Raw genomic sequence first — 23,195 nt, forward strand, 5'->3', positions numbered from 1 at the left:
TCAAAAGTTACCAACAAATAAGAAAATAATGCAAAAATTGATTATATTTTTTAAATAGCATGGCCTCTAAATGAGTTTAGAAGCTTCTGTCAAATCAGCCTCATTCATTTTAATATGGAACTCTAGAAATAAAATCAGAGTATGCTCAGAAAACACTGACAATACTCTTTTTTAACTAGACAGCACAACTAAATGTTCCAATGAAAAATCTCAAATAAAAAATATTAATCAAATGTTTTGAATGAACTAGGTACGAATGATAAAGACAAAAAACAGCTTGTGCATGTTCCGTATTTCTGATTCCAAACCAGAAAAATACTGAGCCAGTTTTAATTTAAAGACTTGATCCAGTCACTGCAGATTATGTTCAGCATCATATTTATCTTAATTTAATTTTGGATTCGAACATACATTTTTCTGAAATTAATTAGGGAGAGATTTTCAACGGTACCAATAACTATTAAGTAACTTGAGCTTTGAAAATCTCATGAATGATAAATATATGGAATACACTGTTGTATAAAGATATCATAGCAAATTAAAAATTATGTGTGTCTCTCAGGGTGGGGCTTTTCTTAAGTATTCTTGATCTAATACCCAAATCTGTTAAATCTGAAATGGTATTAAATCCTTTTGAAAGTATCTTTATTTTCAATATTTAAAGCAGTTGAGCACTCCAGCTCTGATCTAACAAAACAGTTAAGAACATAAGTATAATGACTGCAGAATTAAGCATGTGCATATTTTCAGGATTAGGGGTTTAATCTGTCACTCTTTCCTCATGGTCTGTTAAACAGACAATATATATATATACATATTTCTAACTGGAAACCACCATAATTGACAAAAGGACTTAGATAAAGGTGCAGTAGCAGGGAGAAGGTTTGCTTTTCTGTTTGTTTGGTTTGTTTTTTTTTTTAAGACAGACAGAAAAAAGCAGAAAGAAACCAGACTTTTGATGAACTGATTTCCCCTCTCCTGCTTCCTGACGTAGGAGTTTTTTTCCAAGAATCTTCAACACGTTTCTCTTTCCTTTTAATTTACTTTTTTTCTCACTTAGCCAGTTCCTCAGCTAGACACAACACCATACCTTACTCTCTTCTCTGTCTTCCAACACCCTCTCTCCAGCTGCTTTTCCAGCACCCTGGTTGCTGCCCATGCCCTCACCGCCGTGCCCTCCTCACCGCATCCCTCCTCACCGCCTCCCAGAGCCTCTTCTCCCACAACGATCCAGTTTTGCTCCCCAACGGCTAGGAAGGGTTCCTGTTCTCACCCCATGCTTTCCCCTTTTTTGAGGCCAGCAAGATTTTACTCTTTCTTTCCAAGCTGATGCCTCCAAATCTATTTTTACTATTTCTTCTGTTCTTGTATTTCCCTCTTCCTCTTCCTGTTTCTTTATCTTTTACCTTGAACTCAAGCAATTTTCCTCTTCATTCACTTCTGACTGAAGACCTTTCCCTTCTTGCTTCTTGTAGCCTGTCTCAGCCACTTGACCCAGACTTCATAATGAACTCTTCCTTCTGATCTTTTTCCTCTTCTCTGAGGAATGACTTCCCTCACCTGCCATCCTGCCACACCTTTTCTGACATCCAGCCAATTACCCTCTCTAACTCCCCTCGTACACGAACCTTCAGCAGACTCTTCCTACATAGACAGACACCACTCTTCCATCTCCTCAGAAAGCTCTCTGCTTTCATCACTTTCCTGCTGCCCCGTCCACTTTTGACTCCACACATTGTGAACTGTGTACAACTGCCTTGGTAGCAACGTGGCTGGCAGTAATACGAAGTTTACTTGAAACATGAAATGAAAAATTGTACCAAAAAAGCAGGATGAACAGTCTGGCTTTTCACCCACCCTGGCCTTACAGTTTATGTCCTCTTCCTGGACAAACAAGGACACCACTACGTCTTATTTTTAAGTCCTTGCCCTCATCAGCCTATATCTATCTCCTTTAGAGAAGTCGCTCACCCGCTGTATTTTTCACAAGTGCACCTTTATATGGCTCTGACTATTCCCTCTCCTGACTTCACCTTTCTGGCAGAACGCCTGCTCGGCTGAGAAGAGTCTTAATGAACTGAAAATACAAAAAAAAAGGAGCATACAAGTGTAAATAAAGACAGGCAAGACAGAAGGGGAATAAAAGTATTGCCTGGGCACGCTGGCACAAAAACAGGAAGGCAAAAGCCCAGCTGGAGCTAGCAAGGGACATTAAGGTTACAAAGAAATTATTCCACCAGCATGCTATTTGCAAGAGGAAGGTCAGGAAAAGTGTAAGTCTGTTGATGGATGGGGAAGAGACAAGCAACAGGCATCGAAGAAGAGGCTAAAGCACTCAGTGTCCTTCCTTATGAGTCTTCGCAGACAAAGCCTGCTCCCAAGTCCCAGCAAGTACCAACCCCATTCAGAAAACAGAGTAGCAATAGGTTAGAGGCTACTTAAGGAAACCAGGTATGTTCAGATCCATCAGGCCAGTTTTCACCCAAGGATCTGATGGAGTTGACTGATGCGATTGTGAAACTGTTGTCAATCACCTGTGGAAAATCAAGGTCATGGGGGAGGGTCCCTAGTGAGAAGGAAAAGGCTAACATTATTTCCACCTTTATGGAAGGACAAGCAAGGACGGGGACCCAGGGAACCATCGGTGGGTCAGCCTCACCTCAGCCCCTGGAAAGTCCCTGGAGAACCTCCTCTTGTAATTCGTCTCCAAAGACAGATAGAAGACTAGCAGGGCCAGCCAGCACGGATTTTTCGAGGGAAAATCATGCTTGACTCTGCTCACTCTATTCTGTGAAGGAAGAGTCTGAAGGGACAGCGGTAGAGGTAAAATATATTTAGACTTCTGACACTATCTCCCGCAGCAGTCTCCTTTTTAAGCTAAGGAAATACAGGCAGGACAGACAGCTCGGCTGCAAATTGGCTGGACTGCCAGGCTCAAAAGATAGTGCTCAATGGCTTGACATGCCATTGGTAGCCGGTAACAAGCTGGGCACACCAGGGACACGTATCCTTGAATATCTTCATCCATGGCCTGTGCTGAGACAGAAGACACCACTGGCAAGCTCGCAGGTAATGCCAGGTTGCAGGGGAGGGGGCAGGAGTAGAAGGACGGTACAGCCACCATGTCCTCAGCTTCCCTACTGTCCAGTGCCTGGGAAGGCTGCTTCCATAAACACAAGGGGAAAAACTGTATATTTTACACGGTATTTCAATTCAACTGTCTTGCTAAAGTGGGAAGAGTTCACACAGCTCTCTCAGAAATAACCTGTTTTTCCTCAGGTTTTGTGCTCATGAGCCAAGCTGGCAGATGCAGATCTTGTAAGTTCAGATGATGAAGCAAACCCCGAGAGATGCCGAGTTTCAGAAGGTTAGAAATCATTAATGTTTCTATTACTTGTTTGATTAGGTGATTAAAATCTCCCACGAAGCATGTTTCCAGAGACACTAACTCTGAAGAAAAGGATTCCTCTGAGACAGAAGGTTTATGTTTTGTTTTGTTTGGGGCTGGTTTGTTTCTGCCATTCAAGGTGAACTTGATTGCTCTTTTTTGTTAGCTACCATGCTTTCTTGGTTTAATCCTGTGGGGTTTTTTTCCCTACAGCTGTGCCTTGTTTTCTTTGCTTGTTTTCGATCCTCATAGAAGATACAGTAAATTTAATAGCTCTGTAAGGCTTATGTGTATTGCTATTGTTGTAACCGCATTATTACCAACATTTAATGATAATGTATTCTCAGTATTTTCTTAGCCAAACATGCAACTGCTTTTAACTTGCAATAACTGCATAAGCTCATTAAGAGCCGCTTCCCATTATGTTACCATATTACTTTACAGGTTTCAAGTTCTTTGGTGGAATAAGAAGTTTAATTGTGTCTTGATTTCGGGAAAGACAGTGCTTAACATCTTGCATTAGATCCCCGCCTCATGTTTTACTGCTTCACTCTCTGTGTATAAAACCCTTCTTGCAGTTAAAATTCCCTTCTTGCAGATAAATTCCGTCATGTGGAATGGCAGAAATAAAAGTAAATATATATAGTGAAGTGTAACATGAAGAACAAAGCAAATCAAACAAGAAAACGAATCATATGCAGTGCTTCTAACTGGCCATGTAAGACTCTGAAAAAGGGAACAAACGTTTTTCTGTCTGACAGACTTCAGTTACACTGAAAATCTGCAGGAAACTTCCCTGGCAATCCGATTGCACACCCCCACACACTAGTCCCCATTTTCAGAAAGATCAGATCTTTACTCCACAAGATTTCTGCCCGTTATGCAGAAAGAGAAATAATGAAATTCATCATTTCAGCGTTGTGATGAAAAATCTATGGCATAAGATGTATTTATGGCTGTAGAGAGTCTGTCCAAGCCAGGCAGACGGGCAAGTCTGAATATGTGATGTGAGTTCACTGAGAAATACCAAGAACTCACTCCAAAGTCACTCCATATGTAAAATACATCTATGGCCTCACTGGCCAAGAAAAGCGGTACAAACTTTTTCCTAAAGACTTTATCTTCCTATCTGGTTAAGCTCTGGAGCTTTGGGCAGCCAAGCATCAGCAGGAGTTCCCGCTACAGGACCTTCTCCAGGTGCGGCGAGGGTACGGCTTTGCAGGCAGCTCTCTGGTGCCGGCGGGGACGAGGCCTCACATCTCCTCGTTCTCTCTCCCTGCTCTCCGCCTTGTGGCCCTGTCATGTCTGGTACTTGTCACAACAGTCAGTAAACCAGTAATAACGCTAAGCAAGAAAATAGCCACTTTTTGCCACGCTAGCGTTCTGCCTCATTTTTTAGTGAGGTGACCCAGTTGGGAGCGGCGTGCACTGAAGGTCTGAGGTAGGACAAGGTCTGTGGTGGGATGCGCAGCCAGGAGCAGGAGAGTGAAATTCTGGGCAAGGTCAATTCTCAATACCTTGGCTCATAAAACTGTAAACTGGGGCTTCTGTCACATTTAAAAACCAAAACCAACCCCCTCCCCAAACCAAAGCCTGTAACTTTCCCTTCATGCTCTGCAAAGTGGTTTCCAGTTTTATCTAATGACATTATCCAGCTGATTTTTCTATAAGACAAGTAGCATAAATACTTGTTCCATTTGTATTATTTTCCTTTCCATAACGAGAAATAGACAGGCTTACTGAGCCTGGGAGAAAAAGCTGTACACAGTTCCTGCAGGCTAAGCTGTGAGGAAATGTCAGAAACATCCCCATGAAAACGAGGGTATTTGACTTATTTGGGAGAGTGAGTCTGATAGTCCAAAATATTGGCATTTTCTAACTTCTGAACAGCTTCTCTAGCAAATGTGGAGTCCTTCGAGTTTAATGCAACCTGCTGACTCCAAAGTTGCAATAATACACAGAGCTGGGAACTGTATTTCTAGTTAACACTGTATAACATTTTCATCATAAGATCATGTTTTAAGTTGTTTATAGCACACGGGCTCATTGTTTTCATAGAAAATTTCCAGCTGTGCAGTTTTTAAGAATGAGGTTGGTGCACATACAGTATTTTGTCTTTTTTTTTTTTTTTGAAGTAATGGAACTGCAACTGGTACCGTTAAGGTGTTTAAGCTTTTCCAAAAGGTGCAGTGAAGGAGGTATGATTTCCAAGGCTCAGACCATTGCATTCTGCTATGTGAAAATACATCAAATCCACCTGAAATTTTAAGCCGCTAGAAGAGGTTTATCCATTACGTGCCACCAGCAAAATTGGTCACAGGCTCCTCCTTCTATGCGTTCCTTTTTCATGGTGCCCCAGGTGAGCTCTGGCTTCAGCACTGAAGATCAGTGCTAGCAAACCTGTATATTTGTCATACATGTCGTATTTGTCCATATTTTGCTCAAGAGCAGAAAATGGTCCAAGTACAAAGCTGAGCACTATGAAGGAAAGAGAGGTGGCAGGTACAGCAGAGGTGGAAAGAAGACCACAAGGAAAGCCGGAGGAGAGGGACCACAGAGTGGAAGAGGCAAGGATGGTGACAAAACAAGCACTGGAAAACGTGGGATCCCAGGCCTGGACAGAGAGCCCAGGGTTGCTAGGTCTTTGCCTTCCAGTCAGAATACAGAAAAATGCTATGTCTGTCTTCAGGTGGCTGGTTGACACAGGAGAACCACTTTCAGTGGTACCCGCTACGCCATTAATTCAAGTGAGAGGTCTCTGCCAGGATATAATGGTTTTAACCTTCCTCACAGCCACTTAAAACCCAATCCATCCCATGAAATGTCTGTATTTTCCCAGCTGTTCACGGGGAGGGTTGTTCTTTTTTTTTTTTTTTTTTTCCCCAAAGGAACTCACATTAAGCAAAGTCATAATGAAAGAGCAAATCAAGTACTCAGAAACAAGACGATTCCTGAACTGATATTATTCGAGCAAATGTGAATTTATGTCTTTGTGCAATGCTAGACAAGTTGCTCAAATCAGATTTTCCAGACATAGTCACTATTTGGCTATTTCTCGTTGTCTCGATGCTTTTTTTCTCAAAGCAGCTCAAGTAGGATGCAATAATTCACAGCAGTGGAAGCTGTTCATTGAATATATCAAGTTCTATTTAAAAAAATCTAAGAACCCTAATCCACAGTTTTCCTAACATCTGAGTTTTCACCCAAACTTAAAGTCTAATTAACACCACAAAAGTGTAAAGCACTTTTCAGTCTAGTTTGCTCCATGTGTAAGTTTTACAGATCTTTGAAAACACATCCAAAAAAGTCACTGCTTATCTTCCTGAGGTGGGAAATTTCTTAACATAGAAGTTAGAAGAGCAAAATTGTTGTAAGAATATTTACAATAATGTCCCTAATGTCTATTCTCTTTATTCTACTTTTTAAAATATAAAATGCATATTAAGCTTTTTAAACAAAGTTTTAAATTCCATTGGTAAGACATGGTTAAGCAAATAGCATATAGTGGGGTCAATCAGAAAGTAATGGGCGATTCTGAGGAGTAGGCTTGAGTGCAGAAATAGTGACAAGGAAGCTGGATGCTATGGGAAATCTCTTCCAGCCACATAGATGACAGTCAGCGTGTATGACAAGCTCTTTTGTGGGAACATTACCTTCCCATTTACAAGCACAGAAAGAAATACCTATTTCTAAGTAAGAACTTCACTAGATACATAGGAAATGGAACATCGACTTACTTAAAAAGGTGAGTTATCCAACAAAATAAAGGTAAAGGCTGTTGCAGTATTTGTGGTCTGAAAGATTTTAGTGCCAGCACTGAATGTTCTAAAGTTAGGCACCTTTTCAAGAAGGAAACAACAGGGATACGCTTCAAAACTTAATTAGAGGGAATCATACCTCTGGGTCCCCACAGACCCTGCCAGTCTACATCAAAATCAAGAATTCATAAAAATATCTTAAGTAGTTACTGATTTCAAATGAAAGACAAAGTACCTTTTTATTTTCAGAATATTATATAGAAGCTAATTCCAACAAGAGAGTATTTTCCATATAAGAGATTAAAGCAAAACAGTTAAGTCTGGTAGTTTCCAAATTAATACAAAAAACTCAGTTTCCTCTTGCAGTTCAGTCTCATTAAAATCCCTTAATATATCTATAAATTAAAAAATCACTGCTGTGCATTCTCATGATACACATACCTTTGTAAAAATAGCATTACATTTGTATTTTGTATACAGAGAAAGGAAATAAATTAACTCTTGGGTAATATCTGTGAAACAGAAGCAGTATGAATGGTGCTGGAGCATAATTAGGTTTGCACAAACTCTCTCCTCCAAACACCCATACACTACGCTATTTAGGGCTAGTTTTAAAAACTGTAATTAAAACATTCAGAAAACCCCTGGAAAAGTAACAAAATAACCAGCTATATAAAAGTCATGTGGAGAAAACAAACAAACAAGCCCCTGGTTGATCATTCAGGTTTCTTAATGAGTACTGGTAATTCCAGTAAGTTACAGAAACCAGGAAGGACCTGAGCTGCGGGCTCTGTTCCTTTCAAACTTTAACAACTGTATTACGCTTCTAAAAAACAAATCGCCACCGAGGTGTTGCTCAGCCTACTGACATACGTTTTTCTCTCACATGCATTCTTGTCAGCGAAATCTATAGCTAATAGTTCCCCTCTGCCTGCTCGTTTATCCTTACTGAAACACAAGGAGAAATACAATTCCCAAAGCTCCTGCTAACCCCCCTTTTGCCAGCCTTGAAAGGATTTTCAGGGGGCAGGCGTTGATAGTCAGGCTACAGCGCAGCACCCATACAGCAAGGCACGCTCTCCTGCCTCATCGATGGCTGTCGCCGGGCTGGTAGAGCCGCCAGGCTGGCAGAGAACTGATGAACTTCAGCTCGCTCGGAGCCCGCAGCATCTCTGCAGCCCACTATGCCGATAAGCCGGACAAAGCCGCTAAACCCGCGATGCCCAGGCTGAGAACCAAGCCTTGTTTAAAGGACGAACACCTCTCTCCTTCAATATATTCATCCATCTCCCCCTGTTCCCGTTGTGCCACTCATGCAGCACGAAGCAGGTGGAGATTATTCACGGTTCCCTGCTGGGGATTCCCTTGGCAAACGTAACGGTGGATTAGCCAGCTCATGAGTTGTCTTCCCTGCGGTTCCCGGGGCCGAGGAGCACAGCTAGCGGACACTCTGCCAAAATACGCCTGGTGTCAGCTTACGGCTCTTGAGGGAGACTTCCTAATTGCCATAAATTAGCTGCTATTACCTGGTGTACAGCGGAGAATCGAGGAACTTTGACTCGCTGGCTCTCACTTTGCCCTCGCCTAGACGCTTGCAAAGGACACCTTTGGCTTTGCCAGGCGTCCTCCCAGCGGCTGGCCAAGTGAGCAAGGAGCGGAGCCCCTTCGTGCCCCCGGGTACAGCGGGTCAGGCCAGGGGGACAGGGGGAGTAGGGGCACAAAACCAGGATCGCAGACGCGTTAGCGCCCCTGCTCCGAATCGTCTTGCTGCTATGTGGCTGATAGAACTTGCATCTCTGCCGACCTGAATTTAATCCGCATTTTCGGTTTGAATGCAGGGCCACAGGCACCCTCAGGCCACAGCCTTGGTCAGCCATCTTTAACAGTGTTGTGCACATCCAAAATGGCGGAAAAAATATAGCCAGCAAAAATCTTCACATAAATACAGCAGGAGCAAAAAAAACTACGTGTAAATATGCACCTGACTACATTCTGCCCTTTGTCTTGCACCCATACCACTGAAATAAAAGGCCAGTTTCAGCCCTGAGACACACAAACACTGACTGAGGTACAGTTCCTATTTACACCCAGGCTGAACTTGATGAGCACCGGAGCCATGTAAGTGTAATCCAGCACAGCATCAGAAATGATTTTAAATGCTCTGCATAATTTTAACGCAAACATATCATTGTGGCTTGGAGAAATGCGGGCAAACAAGTCCATGACTTTGGTACAGGCTTGGCCGCAGCTCCTGCAAGTTTACGGAAAATCATTGTTTCTACACCCCTGATCTGTAGAAGTGTATGAGACTGATATTTGCAGGTTCTTACTGCTTACTCTGTACGTAGAGAAATCTGTTTTTACAGAGATCACGATCCAGGACCTCTTGTTGATTTTAAGCAGTGGTTAGCACTTCTGGAAAAGCTCTTTAGGTAGTGGGCTTCACTCTACTGTTCAGGTAGTCAGACCATCAGCTCCTTTCCCCTGTGTTTCTAGAAAACTTTCTCCAGGAATCATGTAAAACAAAACAAAACACAAACACAAACAACAAAAAAACCCAACCAATCAAACAAAAAAATCAAACAACAAACCAAACCCAACCAACCAACCCAACAAACAAACCTAACCAAAAACCCAAGCAGGAAATACTATTTCAGTGAAAGACAGTTTGGGGACTACATTTGCACGATGTACAGGGACACTGGAGATTTTTGTTGCATGCCTTGCTAGCTGTTCCCCAACCTACCAATCCCCACCCTCAAAGAAAACCTCTAACCGAACAAGAAAAGGCCAAAATTAGTGGACAGTATGGCATTGAGGTTTCCTATCTCCTTGGCTCTTTTCAGAAATATAAGCGGTTATTCACAGAGGACACACAAGAGCAGTTTCAGGCAGCTTTCTACAGTAGAAAAGAGGTATTTTCCAACCTACTTCTTTCATCTTTCTGCAGTCACACAAGTAACTTTAATGCCTCACACTTGAGAGGGGACCCACAGCTAGATTCTCCACCCGTGTCAAGCAGCGCCACACCAGCATGGCCAGACCCTGCCACTGCCCTTCCTCCCTGCAGAAGCAGCCTGTACATAGTGTCATCTCCTAAAGAGTCTCACCTGCACTTAGTCCTTAGAATAAAAAAAAAAAACAAACTTGAACAGTGGAAATTGAGCACAGGAGCCACCTTTTTTTAGTCTTTTCTAGATGGAGACTCAATGGCTTTTCATGAAAAATCAGAGAAAAGTCATGAAAAGTGTTTGGCGGTGAAGTTATTCTGATCTCTTGTAGCCTGAGTAACTGAAAGGGCCTAGGGACACATTGTCAAGACCTTTATAGAAAGATATAATTATGGCATAAAGCTAGTATTGGTATCTTATAATCTTTCACTAGGTGATTCTGAGTGCACTGTACTGTGACTTTAAATAGCATAGAAATACCTATTACTATAACACAGAATACTAACAAGTAATTCCTATGACAGAAGAGCCTATGTATTTGGAAAATGAATGTGGACGCAGTGAAAAACTTCACTTTCCTAAATTAACTCTGATTTCCAGATTTTGATACTGAACTTTTTAATCATCACTTTTGAATAATATTAGGCTTTTGGTATCTAATACACTGCTTTAGATTAGGTTTATCAACCGTCTAATGAAGCAGCATGTTCATCTCTTTTGTCTTCTGGGTGAGGACTCCTTTATTACAGTGTAGTTTTTTGTTTTAATGCTGCTCTGCAGTGGATTGCCAGCTCATTAATTTCTCTGCTGTAACACCCAAATCCCTTTGCTGATCAGTGTGCTGGATGATTGATTCCCTGCTCCCAGACTAATTTTTTACATTGGACTGCATTTACCATCTGGTAGATAAATCACCCAAAACACTCAAATTCGGAGTCTGGTTCCAGTGATCCTCTTTGTTTGCTCAGCCAGCAGTACAAATACCACTTGCAAATGTGGAGGTTGTGTTCTCTCACCTGGATAACACTTCTATATTACAGACAGGGGTTTTAACGAAGAGCATCGAGATAACGACAAACCTCTTCTCACTTTGAAAGAAAAATAATCAGGCAGCTGTTCTTTATGTTTTCTAGCCAAAATTTTTTGTTTCATCCCTACCACAGCCACTTGTTCCTGATGTGAAATAGAGTGTTTCTTACAGCTCAGAACCAATTTTGCACATTTCAAACACATACAGCTATTTTCGCAAAGACATTCTCTGTAGGTGTAAACACCCGCGCAAGCAAAGGAAAGGACATCCCTTACAGTTAAACAGAGAAGAAATACAATGAAATAAATTGCCTTCCCAACCCATGTTTTATATGAAAAAAAAAAAAAATCTATAACCTCAACAGGAGCTGGCCTATTTTATTTTCACTTTTATAACTTCCATAAAATTCTACTTCCAATCAAGACAGGGAAAAGGGACTCTGCCTCACAGAATTGTCTAGGTAAACTTCTGTGAGGGGTGGAGGATGAAGAAAAAGCTGCTGGAGGGACACAGTGCTTTAGGAAAGTTTGTCTGCCCACCGCTGCACGTGGCAGTATTGCTCGGGGGGGGGGGGGGGGGTGTCCCTTTCTTTGGCCTTTATAAGGATTTTCTGCTTCTCTCCTCTGCCCCAGAGAACCCATTCGGCACAACACACTGACCTCTGCCTCTCCCAGAGGGATCAGATAAAGGCAGCACACAATCAGAGTCAATACTAATTAGCAAAATGTAAACATTTAATTAGATCAATGCTTCCCTGAGTTTTAAAGCAACAAACTGCTAGCCCGCCACAGTTTTTTATCAAACTTTCTATGGAAATACCTGTTGAAAACGCTGTTTGAGATGTCTCCATCAACCACCTAAAGACTTTATATCTTGGTCTCGAGTTTTACAGACATCCTGAAGGATTAAAACTTACATTTTCAAAAGCACTCACTCTTTCTCAATGCCAAGACTATTTGGGGCATTTTCTGCATATGCACTGACACCTTTTCCTAGCCCCTATCTCAAGCTTTTATGCTGCTTTTGTTAAGACTCCTTTTAGAGGAAATCTAGCAACTTCTGCAAATGACGCTTATCTAATCATTCATTCTTTGTAGTGATACGTGCAACTGCACATGAAAGACCCTCTCAATAGGAGAGCAAGCAAAACTCTTATAAGGTACGACAAACACCTCTGTATGCTTCAGGTTTAACCAACTGAGCACTTCCTCACCCACTGCTGAAATATGTGTGTTTATAAAAGGTTTTCGATGGTCATAGGCAAGTAGATGTGACAGCATGACTTCATTGGGGGCTGTGTGTTTCTTCTCCCATCATCATACGCATTGCTCACATCAGTTAGCAACTGGGACTGGTTAAGCGCTGCTTAAAGCAGGATTTTTTGGCCAGCGGTAGGTGAATGCTGAAATGTGTCAGACTCCTGAAGCTGGGTGGGAACATGCCAGTCTGGGAAAGAATCAGGGCTGGATCTGGGGTGAAGCAATTGGAGCTGCTAAAGTTGAGCATTTTGTGCTCATCTCGAACACACCCTGGTGACGAAGGGCAGATTAACTGGAGTTTGCACAAGTCCAGCTCTCTGGCTCGCCCAGCCACCCTCGTTCACCCCATCTGCTTCCACATTGATCCCGTGAGATCAGTGTGAGGCGGAGGAGATGCCCCAGGGCTTTTCCTTGAGGAACCCGGCTGCCACCTGCCAGCAAGCCAGGCAACTGGAATGAGGCTGCCAACAGAGGCTCTGTGGCCAGGCAGGGTCAGATTTCAGGAGGTTTTGGCCTCTCTTCCTGAAAAGAACCATTTTGTGTCCCAAACACCCTTTTGTCTGTTGGTCAAGAACATCGTACCTGTCCTCTTCTTCAGCTGCACCCCACGGGATGCTCAATGTGTCTTAGGGAAGCACAGAGAGTTTTGCACCTATTTAAGATATACAGAAGCATAGCGAGGCCTCAGCCTGGTAGAAATGGGCTAGGGGAGGAGCCGACAGCTACCGAGAGAAGCTGGATCCCTTCAGAAAAATTACTGACAGTTCTGTCTTGTTCTCGATTTTCTTCTTTTTCATTTTCACATGTTTTCCTGCTGGTCTTAATTAACACTATTTTTGAAGCGTGGTTGAGGATCCTGCCAGCTTGAACACAGTTATATAATGTGGGTGTTTCAAGACTGTAATTGCAACTAAATTTATTTTTATAATACTAAGTCAAAAGAGAGGTATTACAAGGATTTAATTTTATTTTGAACCAGATCCTTTAAACAGTGCCGCTGTAACACATAATCTCTTATCAGAAAAGTCCTGTAGAAATTGTCTACTATAATGAGAATTTAAATCATCCTAAAATACATCCCAATTTGCTAGTCAAACACCGCCTCCTCACAAACCACACTATGACCAATGAGGCAGTTTTAGAGCACCTTAAAAAAATTTAACATTGATTATCAGTGTAACATTAAATTGCTGTCTTGGAGAAATTCACATCAATAGATGCGCAAATGCACACAAAGCCTGGTCTGTCCCCCAGCCAGGTCTGGGGATGTAACCGGCTCAGCAAGAACAGAAGTCTTTAGGTACTCTTCTAGCAAAGACTTTCACCCGCATCTTGCTCCCCACTCCAAAGAAGAGAAAAGCTCCCTGGTAAGAATCTTTAAGAGAAAAAAATGACCTGATAGGTTTTTAAAATAAACAAATAAACAAACAAGTAAATAAACAGAAGAACATATGACCCATAAATCCCAAATATTTAAACAACTAATGGCACAACTAGGTATCTACCTATTAATACAGGATCAAATAATCCTGCTTTCGGATCCCCTTGAAGCCATCTGTGAACTAAATCAGAACTAAAGATATGTTGTAGCTGTTCATCAAGACAAAGGGACACGTTTTTCAGCTTCTTCAGGAAACTAATTTCATCAGATCACAATTTTAACTGCTGAACTTACTCCTAACCAGATTTTGTCTGTATCTTCTTATCCTTTTCTGGAAGAAAAATATCACACAAAGAAGAACCATTTTGCAAAGAAATTGTTTCATAAACCAAAATTTACTATGGATTAGTCAAACAAGCCACTTAGGAGCTCCAAAAAATACAAGTCCACTCTCTTGCACTCTTTCTCTTTTTCTTCCTGTATTTCTCTGATTTCTAAATTGTTAGAATTTCAAGATGATCTAAGAATAAACTACAGCAACTAGAGAGGACTACCTAGCTTATAGCACATTATTTTATTTTTTTTTTATTATTTAAAGCTACTCTCGGGATAGAACGATTTTTTTAAAGAATTATTTATAAAGAACTTCCTTGGCCTTCAGCTTTATTGAATATTATAGACCGCTTAGAAAAAGACAGGCTTTCACCTCAAAAATGCCAACGTGTCCTCCACCTGCACTTTCGTTCCACAGCATCTGCAGGGACTTATCAAGGAAGGTAAGCAGTAGCCTAGAGATCCGTTTTCAACATCCCTGGCACTCAGCATTTTTTCCTCCCCAAATGTTACAGCTACTGTTATTTGGGAACTACTGCCACCATCTGCTTTGTGGACACTCGCCAAAGTCCGACCACAGGCTGGAAAAGTCACAAACACTTTCAGTTGACGGATCAATGGTGGAACGTGGTAATCTCTTTATAGAAAAAGGGTAAGTCATGCCTCCCGTCAATATCTGTGGGATTCTCTGCCTTCATACTTCTCTACTAAAAGACCTTGACCACAGCTTCTTCTTTTTCAAGTCCAAGTAAATATTAACTCTCCCCTTTATCCAGCTTACTGTCAACTCTAGAAGAAAACCAGCACACAGTAAGTACAAAATACTTATCCTTACATCAATAGCAAAAAAAAAAGGGCCAGTCTTCTTTTTTTCCCTTTAACAGGAATTATCAGAGAGGTCTTGGTACAAAGAGAATGTTTCCTTGGCAATATTTTCCACAACAAACATAGCTTCTCTTTCCCTCTTTTCAAAAAATGATAAAGAAATTGGATTCAATCCAGTCCCTTCAGTCAAGCCTTGATTGCTCCATCACGCTACCAGTTCCCACTAGTGACAATGATGGAGTGACACCTGTTATGAGATTATTTTCTGCTATTCTGACACTTTCAATTCTACTTTAATTACCTTTTGGCTCTTTAATCAGCATAAGAAGCTGTACTGCAAGGACGTTTCATGTCTACGTAATTACACTAAAGGGAAACAAATATGTGCAGGTTACTGTCTGAGTTTTGATTTCTTTTTTTAATAATTGTTTTTACTTTTTGCTTAAAGTTGATTTATATTCATGCCTTGTGATAGTTTCTCAAAGTGATATGTAACCTGACTGAGTTTAGATCATTTACTTCAGAAGTTCGATTGGCACAAACACATATCACAGTTTATTCGCCTTGACTGTTGTAATTCATTTACGGGAAGATAAGTCATGGTATCTTAGATAAAATAAGCAATTATTCTAGTCCTGTCTACCATTTCAGATCAAATTTACCTATGCAAACATAAAAAGACATGTCCTTCTTAAAATACTTAGGCTAATTTACCTGAACCTGTACCTGTCTTCCATCCCCTGCTTTTACATTCTCACCAACGCAGCTTCATATCTTTAGCACAAATTGTTTTGGCCTTGTGTAACTTAGAATGATATACCAAAAAACCCCCTCACCCACTCAATCTTCACAAATACCACAAAGGGTATGTCTGTTGCAGCTGATAAGCACGGATGAAAGCCAGTCTTGAGGCCACATCTCATTCTGGTTCAGAATCCCCACTGAGCCCAGGCAGAAACCAAGGCCGAGCTCCAGAGACCAGCAGTGCCCGAGGTTTATATCCTCCAAAATCCATGTTCATGTCTGCCACGTGGATCGGGCAGAGGCAGGGCTAAGGGAGCTATATGCTTGTGTTCAGCTCTTCCCCATCGCAGAGGGGACAGTCTGGACCCAAGCTTCAGAGAGCACACAAGCCTAGAGTGAGAAAAAGCGCACATAAAACTGATTTTGGCCAACTGATCTTGTAGAATCAAGTCTTCATCTCAAGTGTAGCTGCACCAGATGTAAGTAGCTTTAGACCCCTTCTTATCCTAAGGAAAAAGGCAAAGTTTTCAGCTACAAAAGCTCGTACATAATAGGTAACATGCCTTAAAAGAGTGACAGTTCATCCTGGTTGGAACCCTAAAGCTGTACTTTGCCAATAAACACAGAGAGCATTTTTGAAAGTGTGCCTTCTCCTCAGTGCTGCCATATCTTAGAGGCTTTTGAGAAAGAAACTCTTGCAAAAGTGATTGAATAATCATAGGATCATAGAATCATAGAATCATTTTGGTTGGAAAAGACCTTTAAGATCATCGAGTCCAACCATTAACCTAACACTACCAAGCCCACCACTAAACCGTGTCCCTAAGCACCACATCTATATGTCTTTTAAACACCTCCAGGGATGGTGACTCCACTGTCTCCCTGGGCAGCCTGTTCCAATGCCTGACCACTCTTTCAGTAAAGAAATTTTTCCTAATATCCGATCTAAACCTCCCCTGGTGCAGCCTGAGGCCATTACCTCTTGTCTTGTTAGTTACTTGGGAGAACAGACCAACACCGGGCTCACTACATCTTCCTTTTAGGTAGTTGTAGAGAGCAATAAGATCTCCTCTTCTCTAGGCTAAACAACCCCAGATCCCTCAGCCACTCCTCATAAGACATGTTTTCCAGACCCCTCACCAGCTTTGTTGCCCTTCTCCAGACCCGCTCCAGCACCTCAATGTCTTTCTTATACTGTGGTGTCCAAAACTGGACACAGCACTCAAGGTGTGGTCTCACCAGTGCCGAGTACAGGGGCACAATCTCCTCCCTACTCCTGCTGGCCACACTGTTTCTGATACAGGCCAGGATACTGTTGGCCCTCTCCCTGTTTCCTGAGGCACTGAGAGCTTGTGCCCCAAATGTTGTGTTTCTAACCCTACCGTAGTCTTGTTCATTTAGGTTTTTAGCACTTTTAAAATGTCTCAATACCTCATTCTGCAACTACCAAACCCTTCTGGAAGGAAGCAGAGGTAGCAAAAGCAAGGGCAATGTTCAAGCAGAGATGGTGTCCTGCCGAGGCAAAGTATTTCAAGTGTTCCCCTGCATCCCCACAAGCTGCCAAGCACTGAACAAGAACACACCACTGGTGGCCCACATACAAAAGGCAGAAGATATGTTCTTAATTTCTAATCATGGATTACAGCAGAAACGAGTATGTTACATGCACCACATCAAAGCGCTACACAGATAAGACTTGATCAGATAACTTTTTTTTCCTTGAAATACGAGTGCTGTGTCTCTTCTGCTAGCACTGGTGTCCAGCAATAGTAAATTTGGCGGACCCCTGCTACAGGATCTGGAGGGCAGACTTGAAGGCATCTAACAAAGTAATGGAAGCAAAGAGTCTCTAGCTGAACAGCCTCCGTTGCACATCAGGGATGGGGGAACAACAACCTCATCAGGAGATGCTGAGGAAAAAGTCTTGCAGATTATCAACCGGACCACATTCCCTGATGCTGGAAAGCAGACAGAAGCAAGGATGAGACAAAAAGAGATATTATTTTCCTGCGGTACCACATGCACCTCCAGTAACAGTGACAGCAGCCAACTTTAAACACACTGCTCCCTCTTTGGGTGTGTTCAGCAACCAGTAATTAATACAATTTTTTCTTCTGTTGTTATGCTACACAGACTTGTGATGACACTCCTGGACATTTCTGCCTTATCTGCACTCAAACTGGATCACCTCTTGCTTGTCTCACGCACCTTCTGTGCCCTTCCCAGCTCTTCTTCCTTTAAAACTCTGTTCCCACAAAGGCATGCTTTGAAAACAAAAGCCTATGATGTGGCCAGTTCTTGCCACCCTTGTCCATCCTCTGAGTTGCTCCCACTCTCCACTGTGTATCTTTTCTCACACTGCTTCCTTACTCCCTTCTACTCGTGTACCAGTCAACACCTTCCGCTCCCATCCCTCTTCAGGACCCACTCTTGTTGTCCAGCCTTCGGATGCTTTTGTCCTACTGATGATGTCTACCCCTCCCTACCACATTTTAAAATATCAAAACACATGAAATTTGCTTGCGCTCCTGTGGGCTCGCCATGTTCTCTGCTTCACCTCTCTTTTTTCCTGCTCTTTCTACATTCTCTAGTTTACTCCATGAGTTATTTCAGGGCAGAAATCATTTCTCCAAAGAATACTGAAAGCTAAGATAATATGTATATGGTGAAGGACAGATCCACTACAGCATCCTCTGCTGATCTGTCTAAAAGTTTAGGAGCTTTTTGACAGCTTGTACCTTGATGCAGCCCATCATAGACTCAGCCATCACCCTACCACAGGATAGACACTTTCCTTTGTCCCTCTACCCTCTTCCCTCTCCCTAATCAGTAATTTCCATCTACTTTTATCTACAAACTATTTCAGAGATGTTATAACTGTGCAAAAGAAAAGCATTCATACCCCTCAGAAGAAGAATTCTGTGAAAGAGGTGTCCTTAATTTTTCCTTGACCTCATTCAATCCTCCATAAGCTATCTTGAAACAGTTCTATCTTTACCCAGTTCACTCAAAGAGAATTTAAGAAACCGGGGGCAGTACATGGCCTATGAGACCCCTAGGAGTTGTGTGGAATCGCCCCAAACAAGCATATTTTATCTCACAAAGGAACAGCAAGTTTTCCCAACAGACACGTATCCCCGTTAATTAAAATCTCAGTGTATGAATTCGAACCACCGCGCTGAGCAATACCTCCTGTCAAGTCTGTGAACCTCTCACCAAAATCCCCAGCGTTTGGTCAGTTACGATCAAATCGCAACCCCTGTGGCTGCCACACGTGTGGCCGGGGAGTATCGCGCACCGGAGATTCAACCGGACTGAAACTGAAACTGAAGATGCCCACGCGCAGTGTGTGTCTCCCGAGAGTACCGGCGGATTAGGAGCTCATGTACTAACTACATTTTGTACTTACCTTTACCCTCAGGATGCTTAATAACCCCCTGTATTAAGGACATCTTATAGCCTGAGCAGAGTAGCAAGCATCACACCACCCTACTCACGGACAGTCAGTGAGTATCAGAAATGCTACAGAGGATGACTTCAGGTAGCGCTGGGAATAATGCAACATCTCTAAATCATCGACCTAAGATTCTCTTTCCCAGAAAGAAACGCCAACTTGTTTTTTATCCCATTAAATGTAAGTGAAATTGGGCTATTTCATTTTCCCAGCTTAGCAAAGTATGGATTGACAGATGAGCAAACACATACAAGTCCACGTCGTCAATTAAGTCCAGTTATGTCTTAATTCTCTGTTTCCTGCTCTAATCACTTGATTATATGTTCTTCCCTTGGCCAGGGATGATGCAATTATATCATAATTTAACAAAAGACCAAACTGTGCCGAAGGGGCAGAATCAAGGCTGAAAAAGCTATCTTAATTTTCATGTTGACTGCCTGTGTCCTCCACCGGGCAATGCTCTTTTGCTACAGCACACTCTTTCTTGAGCAGTCTGTTCTGGAGGAGTAAAGAAGAGGACTTCCAGCATTTCCTAAAAATTTAACAAAAAATAATGGTAGCTACATAATCTAGTGATGATAAAATGTTTACAAGCTCAGGAACCACCCCAAAAGCTGTTGGACTCCATGATCTTAAAGGTCTTTTCCAACCTAAATGATTCTATGTTTCTCTGAAAGAGTGTAAGAAACTGTTCCAGGGCAGCAGGTCAACCTGATGCAAATATTAAAATGACAAAATAACAGAGGAGAGAAGAATTTTGCTTCTCCAAGCAGGGAAAGTAACTTAGAGAGTCCAAACGCTTGAAGAAAAAGCAGTAATAGTGTTCTTAAGTTTAACTTTCAGTGTAAGTAGCAATCTACATAGTAGCAGTCCACTGAGAAAGGTGCTAATGCCAACGTCTGGCCCTATGTGTAAATATAGAAAACTCGTCTTTTGCAGGGAGTAGCTTATCCAGTAAAAGTTAATGAAGCCATGCAGGGGTAAGCGAGGGGAAAATCTGTCCCAGATATTATGTGTTGGTATTAGTTCTTTCAAAATTAATGTTGAGAACGGAACGCCCGCAGCTTTGCATGAAACCGTTAACACACAGCAGAACCTGACTCCCGCATTTTTAAAAGAAATTTTCCTTCCACATTTTTGTAGTTACACTAAAAACAGCACCTGCCGTATGTACATATATAGCACATGTATTTGCTTCTGCCTATTTTTAGTAGAACCGAGTAATTCTGAATGTCTTTGATATAGCATATGGTTTTCTAATTCCAGGCTGGAAAGCCCTCTTTCCGTGATGGTTTCTAAATAATAGTATCCCTGTGTTCCACATTATCTTAGAAACTTCCTCATATATTTCATCAGCCTTCCGTAGTTAATCTCGCTGATTTATGCCCATGCCATGGTCTAATGACCCACATGTCTCTGATGGGTAAGCCGCTAACGCCAGTGACACATTAACCTATTAACCTCTCTTTAAAAATAACCACGATATTCATACAAATAGAATGAAAAAGTCGGGCAGCAGTAAAACACCAGCGTTGTGGTATCACACAGTATATGTCCAAACGGGGGGAAATGAAGACCAAATGAGCATATCAAGAGCGAAGAGCAGTCTTTATGATATTGCAAAACCATTTTGCCACAGTTTGCTGGTCTGTGAATCTGATAGCCCGCTTTAGCAGCATGATGCGTGTTGTAAAATGTAATTGGGAGGAAGATGACTATGCCGTTCACTCATTTCTATCATACAGTTTGGGGACCCTGTCCTGGAAGGCACCCAGGGTCCCTTCCAACCTGGAAATTGCCTGCCAAATCCCGCTGAAGACAATGGCAGCGGGGGGCTCTGTGCACAGGGCGAGAAACGTTCATCACCTTGGAGAAGGCACTTTGTGCGGCTCTCGCCAGCGGTCCTCACAGTGGAATAAAACTATCATTTTAAAAAGCAGGAGGAGGCACACAGAGAGCAATTTTTCGGAGAGAAAAAAAAGAAATTACCTTTTCTATATATTAGTTTCAGAATAAAAACAAGTCTTTCTAACAGATTATAAACTTTATATTGTATGTGTTTACTTTGTTCTACTTTAAAAACACCATATCCCTCAAGATACAAGGAAACGTGCTGCTGTCTTGCCGAGCCAATTCATCTACACTCAAACTGTACTACACCAGCATATACTTATGGACGGGCATAGGGTGGGCAGGCATAATAAGAGCGTTCTCCCTGCAACCAAAGCGGGGAAAAAATCCCTAAAAAGCCTATTCTGCGCCCATCACGGAGTATTTTCCCATCTCTCTCTCTCCTCCAGGGCGAATCTACACAGCAACGACCAGAAGGACGGACGGAGAGGCCACCCCGGCTCCGGGTGGCAGGAACGACCGGAGTGAAACCGAGCAAACAGCCCGTGTGAGCGCCGGCAGGGAGGGCGGGGAGGACGGGGACGGGGCTGCGGGCGACCCCCTTGGGACGGCGGGGAGGACGGGGGTTGCGGGGAGCCTCCCTCCCCGCCCCCCCCCCCGGGGGGCGGCCTGGAGGACAGAGGTGCGGGGAGGACGGGGGTGCGGGCAGCCCCCCCGGGGCGGCCGGGAGGATGGGGCGGCCGGGAGGATGGGGGTTGCGGGGAGGACGGGGGGTTGAGGGGAGGACGGGGGTACGGGCAGCCCCCCCGGGGCGGCCGGGGCGCACCTGCCGGTCCCCGCGGCGGGGAACGGGGGATGGCGGAGGGGAACAACAACAACAAAAGCCGAGCGACGCCGGCCAACTCCTTCCTTTCGGCGGGGAGCCGCTGGACAGGGGGCTCCCCGCTGCTCCCCTCCCACCCTCCACCCCCCCACCCCCGGCCTTGAGGCGGGGGTCTCGCTGCCGGCCCCGCCGCTCCTTTGTTTTCTGCCGCCCGCGGGGCCGGGCCGGGCCGGGCGGAGCAGGGGGCTGGGGGGGGGGGCGGGTAGGGGATTGGGGGTGTCGGCGCTCCACGTGCAGGCGTGGGCTGCCCGCGGGGGGGGGGGGGGGGGGGTGGCAGGGCCGGGGAGGGGGTGGGGGGGGGTCCGGCGTGGCATTACCTGAGCAGTTGATGCCTTTCCCCTTGCCGCCGCCCTGGCACTCGGAGCCGGGCAGGGGGTGCGAGGCGCGGCCGGCGGGCAGGGCGGAGAGGGCGAGCACCAGGAGGGCCGAGGTGTAGCACAGCGCCAGGGGGGGTCCCGCTCGCAGGAGCGGCCGGGGGGCGGCCGGGCTCTCTCCCAGCATGGCGAGGGGAGGCCGAGGAGCAGCGGGATGGCGGCGGCGGCAGGCCCGCAGCATCAACCGGAGCCCGCGGCGCCGCCCGGGTGGGACCGTCCTTTCTCCGCCGCTCCCGAGCGCACCTTCAGCATCCCCGCCGCGGCGTCCGCGCACACTCGCCGCCGCTCGCCGCTGCCCGGGTACGGGCAGGGAAGGAGGGGGGCGGGGGAGGGGGGGGAGCTCGGGCTGGCCCGGGGCGGTGCAAGGCGATCCCCGCAGCCCGGCGGTGCGGCGGGGCCGCCGGCGGGGCCGCCTCGCCCCCGAACCCGCGCTCCTTTGTGCGCGGCGCCCGGCAGCGCCGCCGCTCCGCCTGCAACAAAGGGAGCGGAGCCGAGGCGGCTGCTACCGCCGCCGCCGCCGCCGCGGAGGAGGAGGAGGAGGAGGAGGAGGGAGAGGAGGGGGAGGAAGCACACGTGATGGCAGCCCCCTCCCCCGGGACCGGAGGGGAGGTGAGGGGCTTCTCCTCGCTCGGCGGGCAGGGCGAGCGGCGGCGGCGCGTACGGCGGGGCCGCCCCCCGAGGGGAGAGGGGTGGGGGGACCCCGGAGCTGCTGGGGGGCGGGGGTGAGGGGGTTGGGGGGGGGGGTGGGGTGTCGGGCCGGTGGTGGGTACCGGCGAACGGAGTGTGGGGGTAAAAGCGATGGGGGAATGAAAGCAAAGCGGGTGCCGAGGAAGGAGGGGAAGGAGGGCCACCGGCCCGTCGTTTGGCATCCCCCGAGATGGTTTGTTATCCACTAATAAGCGGCGTGAGTGGGAGGAAAGCGAGGAGACCATCTCTGCTATTGATTAACTGTAAGGGTTGTGCG

At 44.7% G+C, this 23,195-nt stretch overlaps 1 protein-coding gene across 1 annotated transcript in view; it reads right to left on the reverse strand.

The window, feature by feature from the left end:
• Window positions 1–22,938, reverse strand: part of TMEFF1 (transmembrane protein with EGF like and two follistatin like domains 1) — a 124,569-nt gene extending 101,631 nt beyond the window's left edge. Inside the window, exons 1-2 of the mRNA XM_086469292.1 lie at window positions 22,603–22,938; window positions 22,175–22,531 (exon numbers count right to left, since the gene is read on the reverse strand). Coding sequence (XP_086325418.1) covers window positions 22,175–22,412 — 238 coding nt within the window. The 5' untranslated portion in view covers window positions 22,413–22,531; window positions 22,603–22,938. The remainder of the gene's footprint in view (window positions 1–22,174; window positions 22,532–22,602) is intronic.
• Between the last annotated feature and the right edge of the window lie 257 nt (window positions 22,939–23,195).

Source organism: Leptosomus discolor, chromosome 8 (assembly GCF_034619465.1).
Source record: "Leptosomus discolor isolate bLepDis1 chromosome 8, bLepDis1.hap2, whole genome shotgun sequence".
NCBI classification, from domain to species: Eukaryota; Metazoa; Chordata; class Aves; order Leptosomiformes; family Leptosomidae; genus Leptosomus; species Leptosomus discolor.